The following is an 18,379-nucleotide window of genomic DNA, read 5'->3' as shown; positions in this document are numbered from 1 at the left end:
TGCTTCTCAACAGGGACACGCAAAGGAATGGACGCAATTGCTTAAGGGCACACTGTCTCCCATCCTGAAGCAGGGGCTGCCAGGAGGTAGATGTGCTGAAGGGCTGATTCCCAAGGCATCTTCTCAGTGCCCCTGACTCACCGTGGCGCCCCCCCTCCCACAACCTCTGTGGTCACATCCTTGTGGGAGGGGCCATGTCACACACAGATCTTGATGTAACAAGATGTTAGTCGAGCCCCAGTGAGACCAGGGAAAGAGAAAGATTGCTGGGGGAACTGCATGCCATGAGTGAAGACATTTGGGTTCATGGTGACCTGGGATGCGTCCACGAGAGGGTTCACTGGAACATCGTTGCCCTCCATCCTCTAAGCTGCTCACATATTAAGCTAGCAGCCATTTGTTGGACATTCCCTGGGTGCCAGGGGCTGGGGCTGCATGGGGATTGAGATGTGGCTCCTGCCCCTGTGAGAGGTGCCTCTACAGAGAACAGACAGACCCACAGACAGAGAGATGATAGGCTAACACACAAATGCGATGAAGTGTGAGGGGTGCAAAATTATGGAGTGGTTCAGGAAGCAATGGGTCAGAGAGAGGGATGATTAATTTAGATGAGTCAGGGGAAGGCATCAGGAAGGGCTTCACAGAGGAGGAGTTCCCTGAACATAGCCTTGAATGCCAAGGTAGTGTGTGTTAGTTAGTACACCAATGGGAAGCAATTAATTTGATCATCTCCTGCTGTAGACACTACTGTTTACCTTCAGGCCACTCTACTTTTGAGGTTTCTATTGATGGTACCCCTAAGACAACACTACACCATTTAATTCCACCATCCGTGAGCCTGCCTGTGTGTAAGCTTGCATACACACCACACAACATACTGCTCCCCAGTCTCCTCCTGGGACACCGGAGTCTTCTGATCCCACTGCACATCCCCCACAACACGCACTGGTACTGATTTCAGTCATTTTGGTCTCTGCTCCAGCCAGCTCAGCCCAGATCCTGCACATGACCCTCCACCCCCGGCTTGGGGGCATTTTTCAGTACCCTCCCGTTTAGCATCTCTCAGGTCTGTCTTTCTTTTGTCAGAGTCCCATTCCCATCCCTGTGGGGGATTCCTTACTTTTCCCCACTGTGGCCAAGCACTGAGCACTAAGGGGGAGCAGATGGTGGGGGGTGGCGGCAGCGAATGGGGAAGACAGCAGAGACCAGGCAGGCAGTGAGTCTGTTTTTTTATTCTATACAAGGAGGGAGAGAGTTCCTGGGGATAGAGGGACAGATCCGCCCTTCCAGGAGAGGAGCCGGCCCTGCCCCAAGCTCGGCCTCCCTCTCTCCAGGTCGCTCCCTCCCTTCCTGTCCCCCACCTGCTGTCCCCACACCTCATCCTGCCATCCTGCCCCCTGGGATGGGTTGGCAGAAGGCCTGGAGGTGCGGGGGGTGGGGTGGGTGGGTGGGGGTCCGAGTCCTTGTGAGGCACATGTCGAGAGGAGGGCTGGGCAGGGTGCTGCTGTGGCTGTCAGTCTGTTCCTGGCTCACTGGTTCCTGCTGGGGACAAATCCAGTGAGTCCTTTTTCCCAGGCAGGGAGAGCCAGCCTCTCTGTGTGGGGTATGCCATGTCAGGCAGAGGGGGACTGCCCTTTCGCCCACCCCATTGGCACCTGTGGGGTCAGGGGGCTGTCTTCTGTCAGGCTCCAGCTTGTCACAGGACTGTGCCCGCCGTGTCCTCTTGGGCTTTAGGGGGGCAGTCCGGCGGCCTGGATCTGGGCCCCAGAAATGACAGTCAAGGGAGGCCTGGCACATGAGTAGGGCTCATTGGCTGGGCGCCTATCCAGCCTGTGACTCATTCCAAGCCTGGGAGAGGGTCCTGATATGGGTAACAAGGTCCGAGAGGCACCCCGACCCCCCTCCAGCCAGGGGGCTGACCTTGGACCTCAGGCTCTTCTTGGTCCTGGTGTGAGCCCAGCCTCAGCCGGGCTCTGTTCATTCCGGGAGCTGCACCCCCAGCCTCAGCCTCCTCCCTGCCCCCTGGCTCCTGTGGGGGGCGGCGGCCCCTGGGCACAGCCACAGGCTTGGGGGGCCGTGGAGCTAAAGGGGGGTCCTGCAGCTGGCAGAAGAAGGAAAAATGCTGGGTCAGTTAGTCTTTTCACCTCATCCCAGGGCCTCTCCCGTCCACCTTGCCGGCCCTCACCTTGGCATTCCTAGCAGGAACGGTTCTCTCTGGGAATAGGGTCCCCTCCTTGTCCTCCTCCCCATCCTGAGAGGCTGGGCTGGGGCTCTGGCAGCTGTGGTTGGGGGCACTCTCCTCAGCTGGGGAATGGGAACAGAGGAGAAGCTACCGGAAAAGGCATTCTGGAGCCAGGACTTTCCCCCCTCCAAGCCCATTTGCTCCTGCACCACCCCTGCTATCGTGTTTCCACAGCCCTTGGACTCCAAGATTGTCCTGAGCCTATCACCTTGGTGGGGGTGAGGGGGCGCTCTAGCTTAGCTGTTCCTCCCCAAGAGCAGTTCCTGCTGGGACAAAGCCAGGGCCCAGGGACTGCTGGGTCCCCAGGCATGGCTGCCCATCCAGGCCTGCAGTGCCCCAGGGCCCTGCCAAGGCTGCAGCCTGGCATTCCCAGGACTCTGTCTGCCAGTCTGATTTAGATGGTGAAAGCCTTGGGGAGAGATGCCCTGGCGCACACCTCCCTCCCCCACCTCTGTGGCTTTACGTAATCTGAGCCCAACAGGGGGTGGGGGGGCTACTAGGAAGGTCTTGTTTGCGTGTGTATTTGTGAGGTGTGAGTAAAATGGACCTGCAGGGTGCTGATGGCAGGTGTGTACAGTGGAGCCTCTGACTCCTGTGGTTTCCTAAATGAGGATGGAGCCTCCCTTTAGGTGTTTTAACTGGTCTGTGTGTGGGATGGGATAATCTGCAAAGATGGCCTCAGTGCTGGGACAGCCTTGGAGGGCCAGGAGCACAGGCTCTGCACCACGGACTTGGGCCCTAGCCTTGGGAGGAGAGTGGGGTAGGGGGGCAAAAATCAACCTCTATCGGGAGATTTGTCCATGTCAGTGATGTTGGGGGGTCATATCTGAGGCCTGTGTGCAATTAAGTTGATGCCGAGCTGACCACCTTTCCTTTAGAGGCTCCTTAAGTGAGAAGTGCTCCAACAAAAAGCAAGCATCATATCATAATTTATTTGTCCCTTCAGAGTTCTGAAGACAGAAGGTAAATGACCTGCTTAAGGTCAACACTGGTGGTGCTTGAGCCGGGACTGACACCTGTGGTTTCTGACCTCCAAGACATGGCTCACGCCCCTTCCTTGTGACACGTTTCTGAGTGGACTGAGGATGCCCTGGCCAGCTACTTTTGGAGGAGACTGGAATGTCTGAGGTGGGTCTGGCGCGGCTGGTACTTGCCCACCCTCTTTCCCAGCTGAGGTGCAGAGAGAGAGAGAGGCCTTCTTTATAGGGATGTCTCTCGGCTGCTGGTGGCCAGAGGTGGCGTCTGCCCCACAGAATTCCCTGGAACCATCCACAACACATTGTTCCTATCTCCTAATCCTTGCTGGCAAAGCCACTTTTGTTCTGTGGGACTTGCTTTGGATTGGCTTGTTTCTTTTGGATATGGCTTTGTAAATATCTGGAAACATTTGTACTGTTGTGACTTCCTCACTGCCCCATCATGGTTGTAAGTTTCCCCAACACAGGGGCTGTGGCTTTTGGGTCTTTGGACACACCCTGGGTCTTTAGTGTGGCTGGGCAGGAAGAGGTGTTCCATACCTATATGCCATGTGGCCTCTGCTCGGCGCATGGCGCTGAAGCTTGGCTTGCTGCTTTGCGGTGGTGGTGGGGGCTTCCAGGCTCCGGGCCCTGGAGTGTGGAGGGGATGGGAAAGGGGGAAGGGAGAGACACATTAGGAGGGGCCCCTGAGAGAGGGCCCAAGGAGAGGAAGTGAGGGCAACCATTCTCACCTGCATCGTCCGAAGAGCGCCGTTTCTGCCAAGCCTGGGCGCTGCCCTCCAGGTCCGGGCCTGTGCCCTGAAAGGACAGCTGAGTCAAATCATAAGAAAAGTGTCCTCCCCACAGGGCTGCAGTCAACAAGGGACTTCTGCTCGGGTATCTCATGCCGTTCTCCTGGCATTGGTCCCTAGACTCTTGGACCTTTTCCCCCCAAAGTGGCATCCCTACCAGCCAAGGGGCGTAAGAAACGGCTTACACAAAGGACGTACTGTTATTTTAATAGTTCTGTGTTTATTTTCTATGTGGTAGAAAAAAAAAAACAAACCATGACTGGTACAACAAACCCATGATTTGAAAAACCGATCATGCTTAGGACCAGAGTAAGTTAAAAAGGTGAGTTGATTGAAAGAATAGATAAACGAAGTAATACAGGTGGTATGTGGGGAAGGTAAAAATCAGTCATAAAGGTGGTAATCAAGTCACCAAAGTTTGAGAAAGGGAGCTCCAGAGGTAAGTATTTTTATGACTGCCTGCTTGGCAAGGAAGTAGAGGCTCTGGGCAGTAAGGCGACCTGCCTGGGCTTTCGTGGCAGGCAAGTGTGTGGAATGAGCAGACCTGCAGCTCACACCTTCTAACACCGCTGGCCCAGAATCTCTCCGCTGGCCCAGCAGGGATGGGGCTCGGAAGGGAAGGTAGACAGGGATCCATAGGAACAGTAGGTGCCTGGGCTCCCCTCACCTCTCGTTTCCCGTCGAAGCTCCAACCCTTGGCTCTTCCCAACCCAGGAAGGGCAACACCATGGACCCTTGGCTGCTGTGCCGTCCCAGGGGCCAGGCCCCCCTCCCCTGGCTCTGCCCCCTCAGTGCCCTGGAACAAGGCCTCAGGTTTACAAGCAGTTCCTGATGGAGAAGCAGCTCTGTGGGCAGCAAGGGAGTAGGAGAGGGCCCCTGCCCCGCTAAGCCCCCCACCCTGGGGCTGCCCTGCTCCAGCCCTCTGACCCTCCAGCCCTCCTCTGAGGAGTCCGTCCTTTACCCTCCTTGGCATGCAGCACTCCCAGCATGCACTGGGTCACCAAGCTTAGACCGCTCAAGGCGCGGGGCCGCTGGGATGACCGAAGTTCCCCAGAACCCTGAGTCCTAGCATTCTCCCCTTAACTGCCTGGGGCGGGGCAATGTGGGTGGGCTATGTGCAGAACAGCTACTGGGCAGGATACAGCACCTCACCTCACTTACCATCTTCCTGTGGAAGGAAGGCCCCCGGCTCCCCCCAAATCCAGGGAGGGGGCCGCTCTCCTCCTCTGGGCTCCAGCACGGGGAGGAGTTATTGCCGAGGCTGGGGGGATCTGGGCTGGGGGGGCTCTCCTGAGTTGGGGGTGGGGGCGGGGGTGGAGGGAGGAGGAGACCAGTGGTGGGGGACCCTGGCCCCCTCTCCCCCTTGAAGCTCCGGGGCCGGCGAAAGTGAAACAGGCCTCTGCGCCTCTTCTTCTGGAGTGGAGGCAGTGGCGGCTCTGAGAGGCCTGGCCGCAGGGTCCGAAGGGTCCGGGGGTAGCTGGGCAGGGTTGGGGTGAATTAGTGACAAAGCCCTGGGCAGATGCAAATGCCAGATGCAGAGTTCACTCAGGGTCCAGGCTGGTGCCGTGTTAGTATAGTCCTGGGTCTGATAAACCTCCCATCTTCCTCTCTCACCCAGCCTCTCCTGCTGCCCCGTAATCCTTTCCACTTCCTTCTCAGGGGAGATGGTGTCCTCACCTTCCCTGTCATAATCCTCCAGCGGCCTCCTTCCCCCCATCTGCCCAGCAACTCCTTCCTCCCAGGCATCCCCATCCCCCCATCATTCTCTCAGCTTCTCCAAGTGACTCCGTTTCTTTTGGACCAGTGCTGGGGGATCTGCAGGACTGGGACAGGGAATATACCCTCTGGGCCTCTTTCTACTAACTGCTGCCACCCCATCCACCCACCCTGTCCCCACCATCCCATTGTGGTGGTTCACCCTGATCCCATCCTTGCCGGCTGTCCTGAGGAGAGCCAGGAAACATGGGAGGTAAGGGCTGGGTGGGGAAGGATGAGAACGTGGGGAAATGTTCCAGAGAGACTGGTTTTGGGACACTGCCATTGAATAGGCCCTCTGTGACCACTGGGAGGATTTTGCCTGCAGAAAATGGGACTGTGTCTAGATGCCACACCTGGAGCTTTCATCCATGACCCTTCGGCTGAAAAAGTCCTCCAGCCCCTCATCCAGGCGGGTAGCCATCCCATTCTCCTGACGAGTCCCAGTCACTGGCACCTGCTGGGAGGAACGTCCTGGAGGATATCTCATCTGGATCAGGAAGTCCTCCCCGCTGCCCCCATCCACTCAGGGTCTTTGCCTTTGGACTTGGCCTTGCCTCTTCTTGGCCCCATGGAAATTGAGACTTCAGTTCACTTGGGAATTTCCTAAGCTTGGTGGCTCTTGGCTCTGTCCCTCACCCAAATGGGAAATGCCACTATCTGGCAGACAGCAATTTCCTATCTGGGAAAACTGGATAATCCCATCCTCTTTTTGGTGGCCTACTGGGGCCCCTGCCTGATCCCCCAAGGCTAATGTTTCCGGCATTGGGATCCTAAAGCTAGAACCTCTGGCTGGGGCATTGCTAAGTGAAGTTGGTCCTCTTGTGAGGACGTAGGGACTCACACTGGGCCGACCAGGTCCTGGAGGGGTAGTCCGGGGAGGTCGGGGCCTGCCTTGTGTTTGATGCCTTAGCTTATAGCCATGAGTGGGCAGCTCGGACAGACCCTCCCAGGAGCCACCACCGGTGGGCTGGCTGCTTCCGAGTCCTGAGAACCAGCCGGGGGGGATCCCCAGGCTCCCCAGCTGGCTTTCCATGTCCTGAGGGCTCCCACCTGTGGGCACAGCAGCATTAGAGGGACCAGCAGGAGGTCCAGGGAGAAAGCAGGTGGGTAAGCAGAATTAAACAGGGACCAGGGCCTGAGAAGGGAATCTGGAGGGCATCAGATTGGAGGATGGGGACTCACTAATGAAGGCGGACACTGGCCGGATCTTGCGGCAGCGTTTCTGTTTTCTGATGGCCATGGTGTCCTGCAGAAATGGAGACAAAGGGTGGGCCCGGGCTGCAAGTCTCCAGGAGCCTCACATGAAGCCTCTTATTCCTCATAAAGCTGTCTCTTTAGAGCCCCCACTCCTGCCTCTCTGCCCTTGTGTGGCTGAGGCACTGGGATCAGGGTAGAGGCGAGGCTGGACTGGGGTGGGGGATGAGACCAGGCCCAGTGACAGGGGACAGCGCAGTCCAGAGAAAGGGAAGGGAACAGTGTTCTGGAGGTTCCTAGTTCAGGGTGGGGAATGGGGAGTGGGGAACTCACAATGTTGGTCCCGAGTTCATCATCTGTGGTCTCCTCATGCTCATGGTTCCGGCCTCGGCCCCGGGAAGACAGATCCTGCCCTTGGCCTGGCCCCGATGGTGGATCTGATAGTGTCTTTAGCTGGGCCAGGTGCCGGGCCTGGGGAAGGACAGATGTGAACCAATTCCCTGGGAAGATGTCCACTTTCCAGGGCTATGGGAGACGGTTGCTTGGGGGAGATGGGATGATGTCGGGTGGGGGTGTACCTGAGCCTGGCTGGGGTTCAGAAGCCTTACCAGGCTCTTATGGGAGTGGTACAGCTCCTGTAGGATCTCATCCACTATGGAGTTGGTCAAGTAGGTGACGACTGAGAGCTTCACTTCACTGTGGGCACAGGTGGGGCAGCTCAGCTACCCACTCTGTGGCCCCTGAGCCTTGGCCCTGCCCTTCCCCGGATGCCTAAGGGACTGGGCAGCTGGCCTGGCCATCCACAGAGGTGTCTTAGGTCTCCCTTATGTCTCATAAAGGCATGTCCCATCCCACCCACTGACCCCCAGCATAGGTGTGTGTGGATTGGGAGGGTGCACCAAGAGGAAGTGAGAAGGAGGAGGAGCAAGGGGGCTCCACACCAGACTCCTGAAGTTCCAGTAGAACAGAGCTGGGTAAATTGGGGTGCTGAGTAAACCCTGCTGGTCTCTGTTGTAAGCACAGAAACTGGTTCTTCTTGAGTATGGCTATTTCACATGTATGTGTAATAATTTTCCTTTGCTTTGGTGAGTGGGGGCACTCAGAATGAGAGCTCTGGGTGGGGCTGGGGGGTTGGCAACAAGAACTCTGGGGGGGGCAGAGTGTAGAACATGCACCCCTACTCATCAATTTTGTCCATGCCCCCCAGGAAGCTGTGCTTTGTTTCTGGGAGGTGATTCTTAGTGCACACATGTGACTATGTGTGTGTGTGTTTACACCTGTGTGTGCACTGCCAGGCTCCTAAACCCAGGCTCAGCACTTAGATTTCTAGGGCAAAGACCAGTGAGACCCTAAATAGCAAGGTTGCAGTTAGTTAAAGATTTATCCCTTGTAATGGAGATTGTGCCATTCATTATTCATTGCTGATATCTGGGCCCCAAGTCCCTAAGTGCTCTGGGCCAAATCCAGCCCCGTCCCAGTGCCAACCCCCTCCGCCTCTCACTCCAGCTTGTTCTGAATGTCCTGTCCTGCCTGCTCCAGCAGCGCCCCTCGGATGAAGTTCCGGGGCACCGTGACGCGCTCAGCCACATTGCTCAGCATCTTGTTGTGCCCCTCTGCCACTCGCATGGCCACGGGACATAGCTCCTGTGTTAGGCTGACCATCGACTCCAGGATCACCTGGTGTGGGGGAAGGGAGGCCAGAGCCCCGGAGGGGTGCAGGGTCAGGCTGGTGCCACAACGGAGGAGACTCTAGTCTATTCCAGCTCCCTCTGGTGAGACTGAGGGACCCACCAATGTTCCAGGGCTGGTTACCAGGCAGAGCCTGGGACACTCAGGCTTCCCCACATCCTGGCCAGTGTCCCTTCCACCCTACCGTATGGACGGGGGAGAGTCAGTCCAAGGATTAGAGTCCAAAGAGGAGAGGTCAGAGTTGGGGCCAAGAGGAAGATAGCAAAAAAAAATCCAAACCCTGTTTTCTAGCCTGACACACTGGAAGTACAGTGGCCTCAACTCTGCATTTCCTTCTTACCCCCAGTAATTTCCCTGTGCTGACCTCAGCCCTCAGCTTTGAGCCTTGGTCAACAGTTTGAACTTGCCTGCAGCTCCTTGTCCACGGCCTTGGACACCTCGCTGGCAACTGACTCCAGCCTCTGCCGTACAGGCCCATCGTTGGCCAGCACGTGGCCCAGCTCGTAGAGGCTGGGAAACAGCTGCAGAAGGAAGGGTTATCAGCAGAGGGCCAGTTTTGGGCCCGACCACATCCCAGGGGGCCCTGGGCTGGGAGGGCAGATATGCGGGTCAGGGCCCAGATATTCGTGGGGCAGTGTGGCCAGCTTTCCTAGGCTCCTGGTCTGTGCCGGAGGGTAGGGCTGCAGAGAGCTCACCGCCCGCGAGTTTTTGGCATCCTTGATGAGGTCCCGAGCATAAAGCAGCTCATCCTGCACAGGCTCCAGGGGGCACAGCCTCAGGGCCCGAACCTCCTCCTGCACTCGGCCGCACAGCCGCTGCAGCATCTGGAGCACAGCCAGTTAAAGTGTCAGGGGGGGTTTCCTTGCACCTTTATCTTCCCAGGTGGGACCCCAGACACACCATTTCTGGGTCCCCTGGGGCAGTGCTCCTGTTGTTGGCACTGATGGGGTAGTGGTGTCTCTGGATGGCTTGTTCTTTCTTCTTCTTGGGGTGCCCTTGAATTTCCAAGAGTACTCCCGCAGTCCTGAACACCGCTTGTCTGGGGCCCCCCACCTGTTCTCTCAGGTCTGATGCCAGACCACAAAGGTGCTTTTGCTCGTCCGCATGCGGAGTCCAGTTATGACAGCCACAGGATGCCTCTTTCATGCCCCGCCCCCTTGGCGTGCCATGCTCTATCACATCACACCCGAGCCCCGTGTGCCGCACGCATGCCCCACATGGCCCAGAGGGAAATGTTTACTTGCTCGGCGCTGCTGGTCACCAGGCCCTGCTGCAGCCGGAAGGCCTGCTCCTGGGGGCACGTCTGGGAATGGTTGTTCCTCACCAAGCACCACTGGATCTGGAAAAGACAGGTTGGGAGGCGTTAGGGCCTGGGATGTGGGCCCTTCCCTCTGCTGTCCTGCCCCCACCATTTAGGCCTCTACCTTCTGCCAGACGTCCTCCGTGCGCTCAGGGGCGCTGCGGTAGGCTTGGGAGATGTCGCTCACGGGGAAGGACATGAAGCGGAGCGTGTGGTTGCTGTGGGGCACAGTGGCACAGCTCTGGTAAGGGGAGAGGTGAGGAAGGGCCCTTGCTCCCCAGATCCCCCTTGCTGACAATCTCCCTCACCCTGGGCCTTTCTCAACGTTTCTGTGCAAATAGGTTGAGCAAGCTGGGGCAGGGGCTGTTGTAGCAGGTCCAGGCCCAAGGTCCAGGCCCACAGAGGCTGGGGCTGGGGTCAAGGCAGAGCCCCATTCTGCTCACCTCTCCAGGGCCCTTGCAATATCCAGAAAGCCCAGGGCAGATGTGTTGTTCCGATCCCATAGGATGGTTCTAGGGAGAGAGTGAATGGGTGCTGGTGACCCCTCCCTCGCGCAGCAAGCCCTGGAGTCCTCCCTTCTTTCCTGGGTGATGGAGCTGACTCTGACCCCGGGCCTGAGGGTATCCAGGAAGCTGGAATACAGAGCAACGGGGCAAGCAGGGAGGCGTGATGAGGGTGGGGGCTGGGGCCCCAGGTTGGGCCAGCTGTGTGCTGCACCTGAGGGAGGAGTTGATCTGTAGGGCCTTGGACAGCATCTTGGCCCCGATGTCCTCCATGCCATTGCCGCTCAGGTCCACCTTGGCCAGGCAGGTGTTGCTGCCCAGCGCATTGATAAGGATGCTGGTTCGAAGCTTCAGTCTTGAGTCTGCTACCGATAGCGACTGCAGGGACTATGTGGGCAAGAGCAGAGTTGGGCCCAGTCCCTGCACCCCCTGCAGCCCCTGTCACCATGGGTTCCCCACCCCCAGGCCTAGGCACTCACACAGTCCTCTTCTTGGATCAGTTGTACCAGCTTGTGGAGGATCTCCTCCAGGGTCCTGTGGGGAGTCAGAGCTCAGAGCAGGAGGGGGGGGGGCTAGGGTCATGCTACTAGAGGAGCAGAGGTGACTTGAGCAGGGAGGGGCCAGAGGTAATACAGTGAGCCAAAAGGGTATGTGGATGGTGGAGTGAGGTCTGGGGCTAGGGGAGGGGGCCTCACTTGGCCTTGACATTGAAGTTCTTGCCCAGGAACAGGTGCTTGAGGGACTTGTTCTTTCCAAGTGCAGGCACCAGTGTCAGGAGGTCGGAGTCAAACCCTGGCCAACAGATGGGAGAGGTCTGGCCTTGAGGCCTGAGGCTCACTGGAGTATCCTCAGGGGTTCTCCTCTATGCCCCACTAGTCCCCAGGAAGGAAAGTGCCCCTACTCACCATTGTCCGACAGATCTAGGCTGCCCACACAGGTGACAGCCCCCAGCTGCTCCTGCAAAGCCTGGGCTCCTGCTGAGCGGAGCTGCGGGGAACACGGTGGGGAAAGCAGGGGTAGGGAGAGGGCACCTTTAATGCTTAGAAACTAGAGTAGTCACACTAGGACTCAAGGACATTCTAGGTCGCAGGTTTGAAATCAGGAGGCCCCTTCTCCACACCAGATCCTTTCTTAAGGCTCTCTCCCCTCCCTTTAGCCAGAAATATCTCCAGGCCCTGACTCTGGAGATAGCTCTCTCCTGCCCTCTGGTGGGAAAATCTGGTATCTCCCACCCCAAAGCTTTCAGTGGGGAGACCATAAGCTGAAAATGACCTCTGAAAAGAGGGACACAGACCGCAGACTAAGAAGCGAAAGTGGAGGTGTGGTCAGGTCCAAGGGCCACAGCGGTGTGGCACAGAGGCAAGATGGAGCCAGGGGCTGAGGAAGGTCAGAGAAATGAACAGTGGGGCGATGGGTAGGGGACTGGCAGGGGCCTTGGGGGAAGGAAGGCTCACCTCACAGCTGCTGAGGTCCAGGTGCAGATCACTGAGGTGACTGTTGAGGGAGAGGCCCTGGAGCAGCGCCCTGTGGGAGGAAGGTCAGCAGGCCCACCTCTATCCCCACCCTCTTTTCTCACAGTTCCCACTTGGACTGCCCCCAACCCTGCACCCACCCGACCTGAGGGCCTCCAGGGGCAGCCTCGTGGCCGACAGGTTGACGTGGCTTAGTGTGTATGCGCTGCTGAAGAACTGCTTGAAGGCTGGTGGGGCCTCCCGGCCCTTCCTGCGGAGACTCCTGGGGTCAGCAAGGGAGGGGGATGCTGACAGCTCACCCCATCCCTCCCTGCAGCCTTTGTGCTCCCACCTGTGGGAGCAGCTGTTGCGTGCCAGGTTGAGGTAGGTTAGGTGGGAGCAGCAGCCGTGGAGCAAGGCTCCCAGAAGCTGTGGGGAGAGACATGGCGGGTCTCACAGAGGCTGAGAGGGGTGTTGGGAGTGGCTGGCAAGGACTCCTCCCTCCCACCCCGTCAAGGTCCTGGCTCATCACCCTCAACAGGCAGTCTGTGTGAGCCCCTCTGTGAATGCCCACTTTGCCTCTTAACGTCTCAGTGTCCCCCTCTGTGGAGAGTGAGTCTACTCCCTGCCTGACCCCCAGGAGTGGTGGAGAGGTTCATGGGCAGGGAATGTAAAGCGAGGGCTACCAGGGGCTCCTAAGGTGCCTTGTTCAAATGAGAGGGAAAATCCTTAGCTCCTGAAGGGCTCAACCCTATCCAGGGTGCACAGCTGGGGAATGGAAGGAGGGCCAGCTTTTAGGCACAGCCAGTACAACCTTGGGCAGTTACTAGGACAGCATGCCCCACAGGTGTGAGCTGTGGGTGTTGCTTTGGAATTCAGCTGAAGTTGGAGTCATCCCACCAGCTCTGCCCACTCAAGGCACGGGCAGTGAGGCAGGGACGCACGCTGGCCTCCCTAAATCCCCTCAGGCTGGCTCTCCCATCACCAAACCCTCACCAAGTCAATGGCGCAGTCAGTTCCTGCCAGGTCCAGGTGCACCAGAGCATTGGGCTGGGCCAGGAAACTGTAGAGGGCCTGGGAACAAGGACAGAGGGGCTGCCAGGGAACAGGTGATAGAACTCCTCCACCCCCAAACTATAGGGCAGAGATGCCCAGGTCCTGAAGCCTGAGCCTGCCTCCACAGGGCTTGAGCTCTGTTTTGTGGACTCACATTGGCCTCGTCTGTGGCGAGCAGCCCAGGGTTCTTGCTCAGGTCCAGGTATCGAAGGGAGCTTGCAAAGGCTGGGTTGGCCCCGAAGGTCTGGCCCAGTGCCTGGAGCCCTGAGCACAGCGGGCACTGAGCTGGACTGGACTCCATCCCCACCTCTTGGACACACCACCCTACGATGTGGCTTTCCCTCCCTCAGATCCCTGGGATGCTATGTGAGTGTGTTAGTACACCTCTAGGACACAAGTCTCTGGAGGGTTCTGGAGGAGGAGCAGAGGTCAGAGGTCAGGGCCCCTAGTGCAAGTACCTCTAGGGGAGATGGCAGTCTTGGCCAGGCACAGTTTGGTGAGGCCAGTGGGGAAGCAGAGGAGCTGCTGACTCAGACTGAGGAAGCCTGGGGAGTGGAGAGAGAAATGGGCCAGCGAGGGGCTGGCAGTGGGCACCGGGGGGTGCAGAGTCAGGGTGGGGGCTTGATGTGGGAACAGGCCTGGGGTCAAGGACAGCAGTATTGGGGTAAGGGCTGGCATCAGGCTGGAGAGCCCCTGTTCAGCCCCGGGTTGGGCTCTGGGTGAGGACAGGGGTCTGTGTTGCAGTGGGGGTAGGATTCAGGGCTGGGGCTCACCCTTGTCCTCGATGGGGTTGTGGGACAGAGTGAGGGCATGCAGCACACAGCTCCCGTTCTCCCCAAACACCCCGGCCAGCTTCTGGACAAAGTCCCTTCAGGGAAGGGGAGGAAGGATTTGTTTGTCCCAGCCTCTGGGCTTCCCCTCTTCGTCCACCTGCCTGCCTGCATGGGGCTGCAAAGGTCAGAGGCCCCCACAGGTGGGGACCAAATTGGGGCCTGCCAGGGAGCTTGTCATCACTCCGAAGGACCTGCGAAATTGTGCCAAGACAAAGCCGAGCTTTGGGTCCTTGAGGCTAGAGCAGAGCCCCCCTGCTGGGTAGTTGCTAGAAGAAGGGGATGGGGCAGGGAGCATACTGGGAGAGGCCATGAAGCTGGGGTACTTGGAGCCTTAGGTCTGAGTCCCAGCTTGACCATAAACTTCTGTGTGTCCTTTTTGGGCCTAAATCTCCTTTTCTATAAAGTGAGGAGCTGGAGGAGATAGCATGGAGGCCTGTATCATGCTCTGAGGTTCTAAGACTACATCAGTGGGGCACCGCTGCCCAGGGAGGAGGCTGGCCTCACGTCTTAAGCCCGGCGTTGTCCAGCACCAGCTCTTCGAGGCTCCCCGACTTGCTCAGGGTATGTAGCACCTGTTCTAGCACTTCAGAGCCCTAAGGACAGAGGGGGTTTTTCCGATCAGGAGCCAAGTGGGCGCTAATCTCTGGCCCCTCCTCCCACCCCTCCTAGTCCCTACCAGCCGCAGATCCTTGCAGTAGAGTTTGGTGAACCACTGGTTGTAGGCCAGGGCTGCCACCATTAGGGCCAAGTCTCTGTGGGCAGATTGAAGGGGCAGGAAAGTGGTGAGCAGAAGAATCTAGGGATGGGGTGATTGGGCTGGGAAAGTCTAGCCAGGTAGAAGACAAGGGGCAGTAGAGTTGGGAAGATAGAGCTGGGGCTGTAGGTAGGACTAGAAGAGAGAGCCTGAAAGGGCCAGGGTCAGGCTGAGGCTGGAAGGATTCGGGGTGGGGGGATTGAGTCTCTGCTCCATCTGCTTACCGGCTTTCCAAGTGGCTGAAATCCAAAAGATTGAACTCCCGGTTATCCTCAGCATGGTAGATGGTGTCCACATCCTTGGAGAGGTGGAACTGGCTCATACCTGCTCCCCACCACCTCTGCCCTCTCCCTCTGGGTCCCACCTGCCCACCCGCCGGCTCCCTGCCCAACGTACCCATTGCACCTCCTCACGGCAGTGCAGCCCATTGTAGTCACACAGGGCAGCATAGGTCTCGGAGAAGCCACCTGTGGGGCAGGACATGAGCTGGCTCCATGAGGAGTAAGGGCATGGGGAACAGGCTTAGGGTTCAAGGAAAGGTCGAGGTCATTTTATGTGGCCAGTGTCCTGGGTTCCTACGACACCATGAACCTCTGAGGTCTGGGAGCTATGGAGTCCTCAAGGCAGGCAAAGACCCAGGTGCAAAGGACTCTGGACAAGGGCAGGGGTGTTGAGGTTCCACTTGCATCAGGTCTGCCCCTGCTTACCGCAGACACTGTGAGTGGTAGATGTGGAAGTCTCGGAGTTGGGGGATGTGTCTCGGGGCCCTTCAGGGGTGTCAGCATTTCCACGCCGGATTAGACACCTGGAAAATGAGCATCCATCCCAGACAGGGGTGGAAAGAGGTTGTCAATTTTTTCCCTGTTATAGCTTCTGGGTCCCCGGGAAGAGGCAGCAGTGGGGACATAAGGGCTCTTCTCCTCAGTGATCTGGGAGCCCAGGGCCAGGGGAAGGAGGGAGAATTCTCCTCGTTGTTTAATCCTTTGAGAGATTCCTCCTTTGCCACTCACCCCGGGCCAGGGCAGACCTTGGAGAGGGCAGAGCTCACGTGTCGTGTCACCTGGTCCACGCTTTCAGCCGATGGCAGCCGCATGCTCACCAGGCCACGCTCCGTCTCCACCAGGATCTGGAGGAAAGGGAGCACCAGGGCCTCAGACATCAACTCCTTCTTCCTGCTGGCCCCAAGAGCAGGGCCCAAGTTGTGCCACTCACCTGGTTCTGACTGAGCGTGTTGAAGGCTCGGATTTCTAGGACATTGAAGGAACTCTCCACCTGTGTGTGGGGGGCACAGGGATGCTCATTTCGAGGTTAGGGCCTGGCTGCCTGATTCTGGAGGGAGTTTGATGGGTGCACCCCTGCTCCTCAGCCCATCTCACCTTGGCTGGGATTTTAAGGGGGAAGAGGTGGAGGCGCCAGGAGGTCAGGGCCTTCAGAGAAAGGAAAAGAACATCAGCAGCAAATGGTGGCTCCTGAGGCCTAGGCCTCCTGTCCTGCTTCAGCACCCTCAGCCTGTGTGCAACCCCTGTCAGCAGTGGCCCTTTGCTCCAGATGTCCTCCCTCTCTCTCATGCCCCATCCTGGGATCCTGGACATCCACCCAGTCCAGACCACCCCCTTCCTTAGGCTTCGTCTTCTCTGTGCCCCCACCATGCCCAGTCTACCCTGCCTCCCAGTTTCCTTGTTCCCAGCAGCCCAGCCCTCCCTGATTAGGCCCCCTCTGCCTGCCCCTACCTCCCCAGCCCAAGCCCAGTGCCCTCACCAGAACTCGATCCTCAAACTTCTTGGGCTTCGTCTCCAGCTTCACCCGATGTTGTTGGAGTACAGCCCCTTGGCTCAGGCACCTCCTGATGCTGTCTGTGGGTGGGTGGGGGGCCTGCTCAGAGCTCCGCCTTACCCTGGCCACCCCTACCTCCCCAGAGTTCTCCAGGTGTGGGATCAGATGAGAGGAGAAATAAACAGAGAGAGCTTTCCTTCTTGGGTGGCTTCTGTCTTCCTATTGGAGAGGAGGGGTGGGTGTGGAGAAAACTCTGGCTCCTGATGTTCCTGAGTCCGGGGACAGTTGCTGAGTGACACTGTCTGTGGGAGGGTGTGTCTTACACTTCTGAGGGTGTGAAGGATTTTTCCAACCCATGCACTCCAGCAGCCATTGACACATACATAGTGAGTCAGTGTGTGGGGGCGTGGGGGTGTCCCTTTGACTATATTCTGGGTGGTCTGTGAGCATCTGCCTTTTACTATGGATGTGTGCCTGCCTTCTGAAGACACCAGGGAGCCTGTGTGTGGCCTTGGTAGGAGTGGATAGGTGAATGAGTGAGCTGTGCTTATAGTTGTGAAAGACAGCTCTGCTGTAGGGGGTAGGGGTGGGAGGCGGGGGTGGGGGGGTGGGGGGCGTTGGGGGGTGGCAGTGGTGGTGGCTGTGAGGAGTTAGTGTTTAAATGAGCTCAGTACCCAGTTCCTAGCAAAACCATCCAGATATCTCAGTGTGTGTGTGGGTGTGTGTGTGTGGTGGGGGTGCCGTTTCTTTAAAGATGTGTGTACACACACATCTGATAGTGAGTGAGTGAGTGTGTGTGTGTGTCTGTGTGTGTGTAGGTATGGGAAACTGCCACGGTGCAGCATGCCTCTGAGTATCCTTGAACGTCCTGGTTTCTGCGTGGTCTAGCCTGTGCTCCCCCACCTGGGGCAGGGGGCGAGTGATGGTTGTGGTAGTGCTGGGGGGGTCGGGTCTTGGCCATGCAAACGGGAGAGACCTTGAGTTGTGGGCGTGAGTAGGGAGAAGGGGCAGGCTAAGACGGGGGCTCTGGGAGGCGAGCTGCAGAGACCCTGCTCTTGGTTTTAGCTCCAATCCCGGGCCTCTTCCCGACTCCCTTTTTTGCCCCACTGGTCTGGGAGCTGCGGGGCTGCTGGAGGGGCTCCCAGGGCTAGTTCCGGGGCGGGGCCGGGAGGAGGGAGGGTGCGGAGCCAGGAGGCGGTCAGGACCCGGGGCAGCTCCCTTGGCCCGGCGGGGCGGGCCGGGCCCCGCCCGGCGGGGAACCGGGGACTCCCCCGAGGAGAGACTGGACACCTCACCGATGGATGGGCCAGGATCAATGAGAGTCAGCCCTAGGGAGCGTCAGGGGACTGCACCTGTCACCGAAGATCGGGACGGGAGGCTCTGGAACTGGAAGGTCCTGACAGGGTGAGGCGAGGCGAGCAGCCGAGGATGCTCCGGGGACAGCGATACCCCGAGCTAGGATGCAGGGGCAGGGGGCTGCCTGGAGTCGGAAGGCACGCGGCGAGGGGATTGGGGGAGGCACCGGGAATGGGGTGTACCGCGGGAGGAACGCACTGGTCTGGGATGCTCCGGGACGGGGCGTCCCGGAGACCACCGCAGCCTCGTACCTTGCAGCTCGCGGGCGAGCTCCGCGCTGGGCTTGGCCATGGCGGCCGCTGCTGCTGCCGTTGCTGCAGAGGAGCCGCCGCCGCCGCCGGGGAGCCACGGCACATGCTAGACCTGGCTCCGGTAGGGCCCGGGCGCTGAGCGCTGCAGCAGCCGCCGAGCCCGCTCCAGTCAGGGGCGGCTGCGCGAGCGCTCCTCCCCCCACCCCCCCCCAACAGGCCCAGGAGCCCGGGTCTCCCGCCCCGCCCGGAGAGGTGCGGGACTGAGCATGCGCGCCGCGCCTCCGAGCCGCGTGAGATCCCGCGCGCGCTCGTGCCCACCCCTCCCGTCCGCTCCCGCTTGCGACGCCGGGTGCGTGTCGCCTGGAGCCTGGGCCGTCTCCCGGGCTGGGGTGTCGTCCACTTTCCGTGCCATCCACTCCTCGGGCACCGTGAGCAGAATCCATTTCTTTTC

The 18,379-nt window shown here is 58.8% G+C and overlaps 1 protein-coding gene across 9 annotated transcripts; it reads right to left on the bottom strand.

The window, feature by feature from the left end:
• Nucleotides 1–1,214: 1,214 nt before the first annotated feature.
• Nucleotides 1,215–18,126, bottom strand: CARMIL3 (capping protein regulator and myosin 1 linker 3). 9 transcript variants are annotated; one of them, XM_032343869.1, is made up of 40 exons: nt 17,929–18,126; nt 16,307–16,401; nt 15,925–15,975; nt 15,761–15,820; nt 15,559–15,674; nt 15,256–15,353; nt 14,945–15,015; nt 14,773–14,846; nt 14,471–14,546; nt 14,299–14,387; nt 13,735–13,829; nt 13,420–13,506; nt 13,116–13,225; nt 12,902–12,979; nt 12,258–12,334; nt 12,072–12,176; nt 11,909–11,978; nt 11,360–11,441; nt 11,150–11,246; nt 10,934–10,988; nt 10,669–10,841; nt 10,395–10,463; nt 10,076–10,169; nt 9,892–9,990; nt 9,347–9,475; nt 9,059–9,172; nt 8,464–8,639; nt 7,571–7,658; nt 7,296–7,433; nt 6,951–7,014; nt 6,610–6,818; nt 6,122–6,225; nt 5,172–5,487; nt 4,678–4,806; nt 3,951–4,017; nt 3,760–3,849; nt 2,186–2,304; nt 1,921–2,101; nt 1,656–1,757; nt 1,215–1,542 (listed from the first exon to the last, which is right to left on the bottom strand). In XM_032343869.1, the coding sequence occupies exons 1-40, from the start codon at nt 17,966–17,968 to the stop codon at nt 1,514–1,516; spliced, it is 4,116 nt and encodes a 1,371-aa protein (XP_032199760.1). In that variant the 5' UTR covers nt 17,969–18,126; the 3' UTR covers nt 1,215–1,513. The 9 variants fall into 9 exon arrangements, 8 of the variants coding, with proteins under 8 accessions (XP_032199760.1, XP_032199761.1, XP_032199763.1 ...); XM_032343870.1 differs by having other exon boundaries at nt 1,215–1,539; XM_032343872.1 differs by having other exon boundaries at nt 1,921–2,095.
• Between the last annotated feature and the right edge of the window lie 253 nt (nt 18,127–18,379).

This window comes from Mustela erminea, chromosome 5 (assembly GCF_009829155.1).
Source record: "Mustela erminea isolate mMusErm1 chromosome 5, mMusErm1.Pri, whole genome shotgun sequence".
NCBI classification, from domain to species: Eukaryota; Metazoa; Chordata; class Mammalia; order Carnivora; family Mustelidae; genus Mustela; species Mustela erminea.
Note: the sequence above shows the minus strand (reverse complement) of the source record. Positions and strands in the feature narration are given on the sequence as shown.

Bases quoted from the DNA above. Each gene is read 5' to 3' on its own strand.
- CARMIL3 (XM_032343869.1), bottom strand. From the start codon at position 17,968: ATGGCCAAGCCCAGCGCGGAGCTCGCCCGCGAGCTGCAAG. The intron at 3,850-3,950 runs GTGAGAATGGTT...TCCACACTCCAG, and splicing joins GCGCTCTTCGGACGATGCAG to GGCCCGGAGCCTGGAAGCCC. The intron at 1,758-1,920 runs GTCAGCCCCCTG...TCTGGGGCCCAG, and splicing joins AGAAGAGCCTGAGGTCCAAG to ATCCAGGCCGCCGGACTGCC.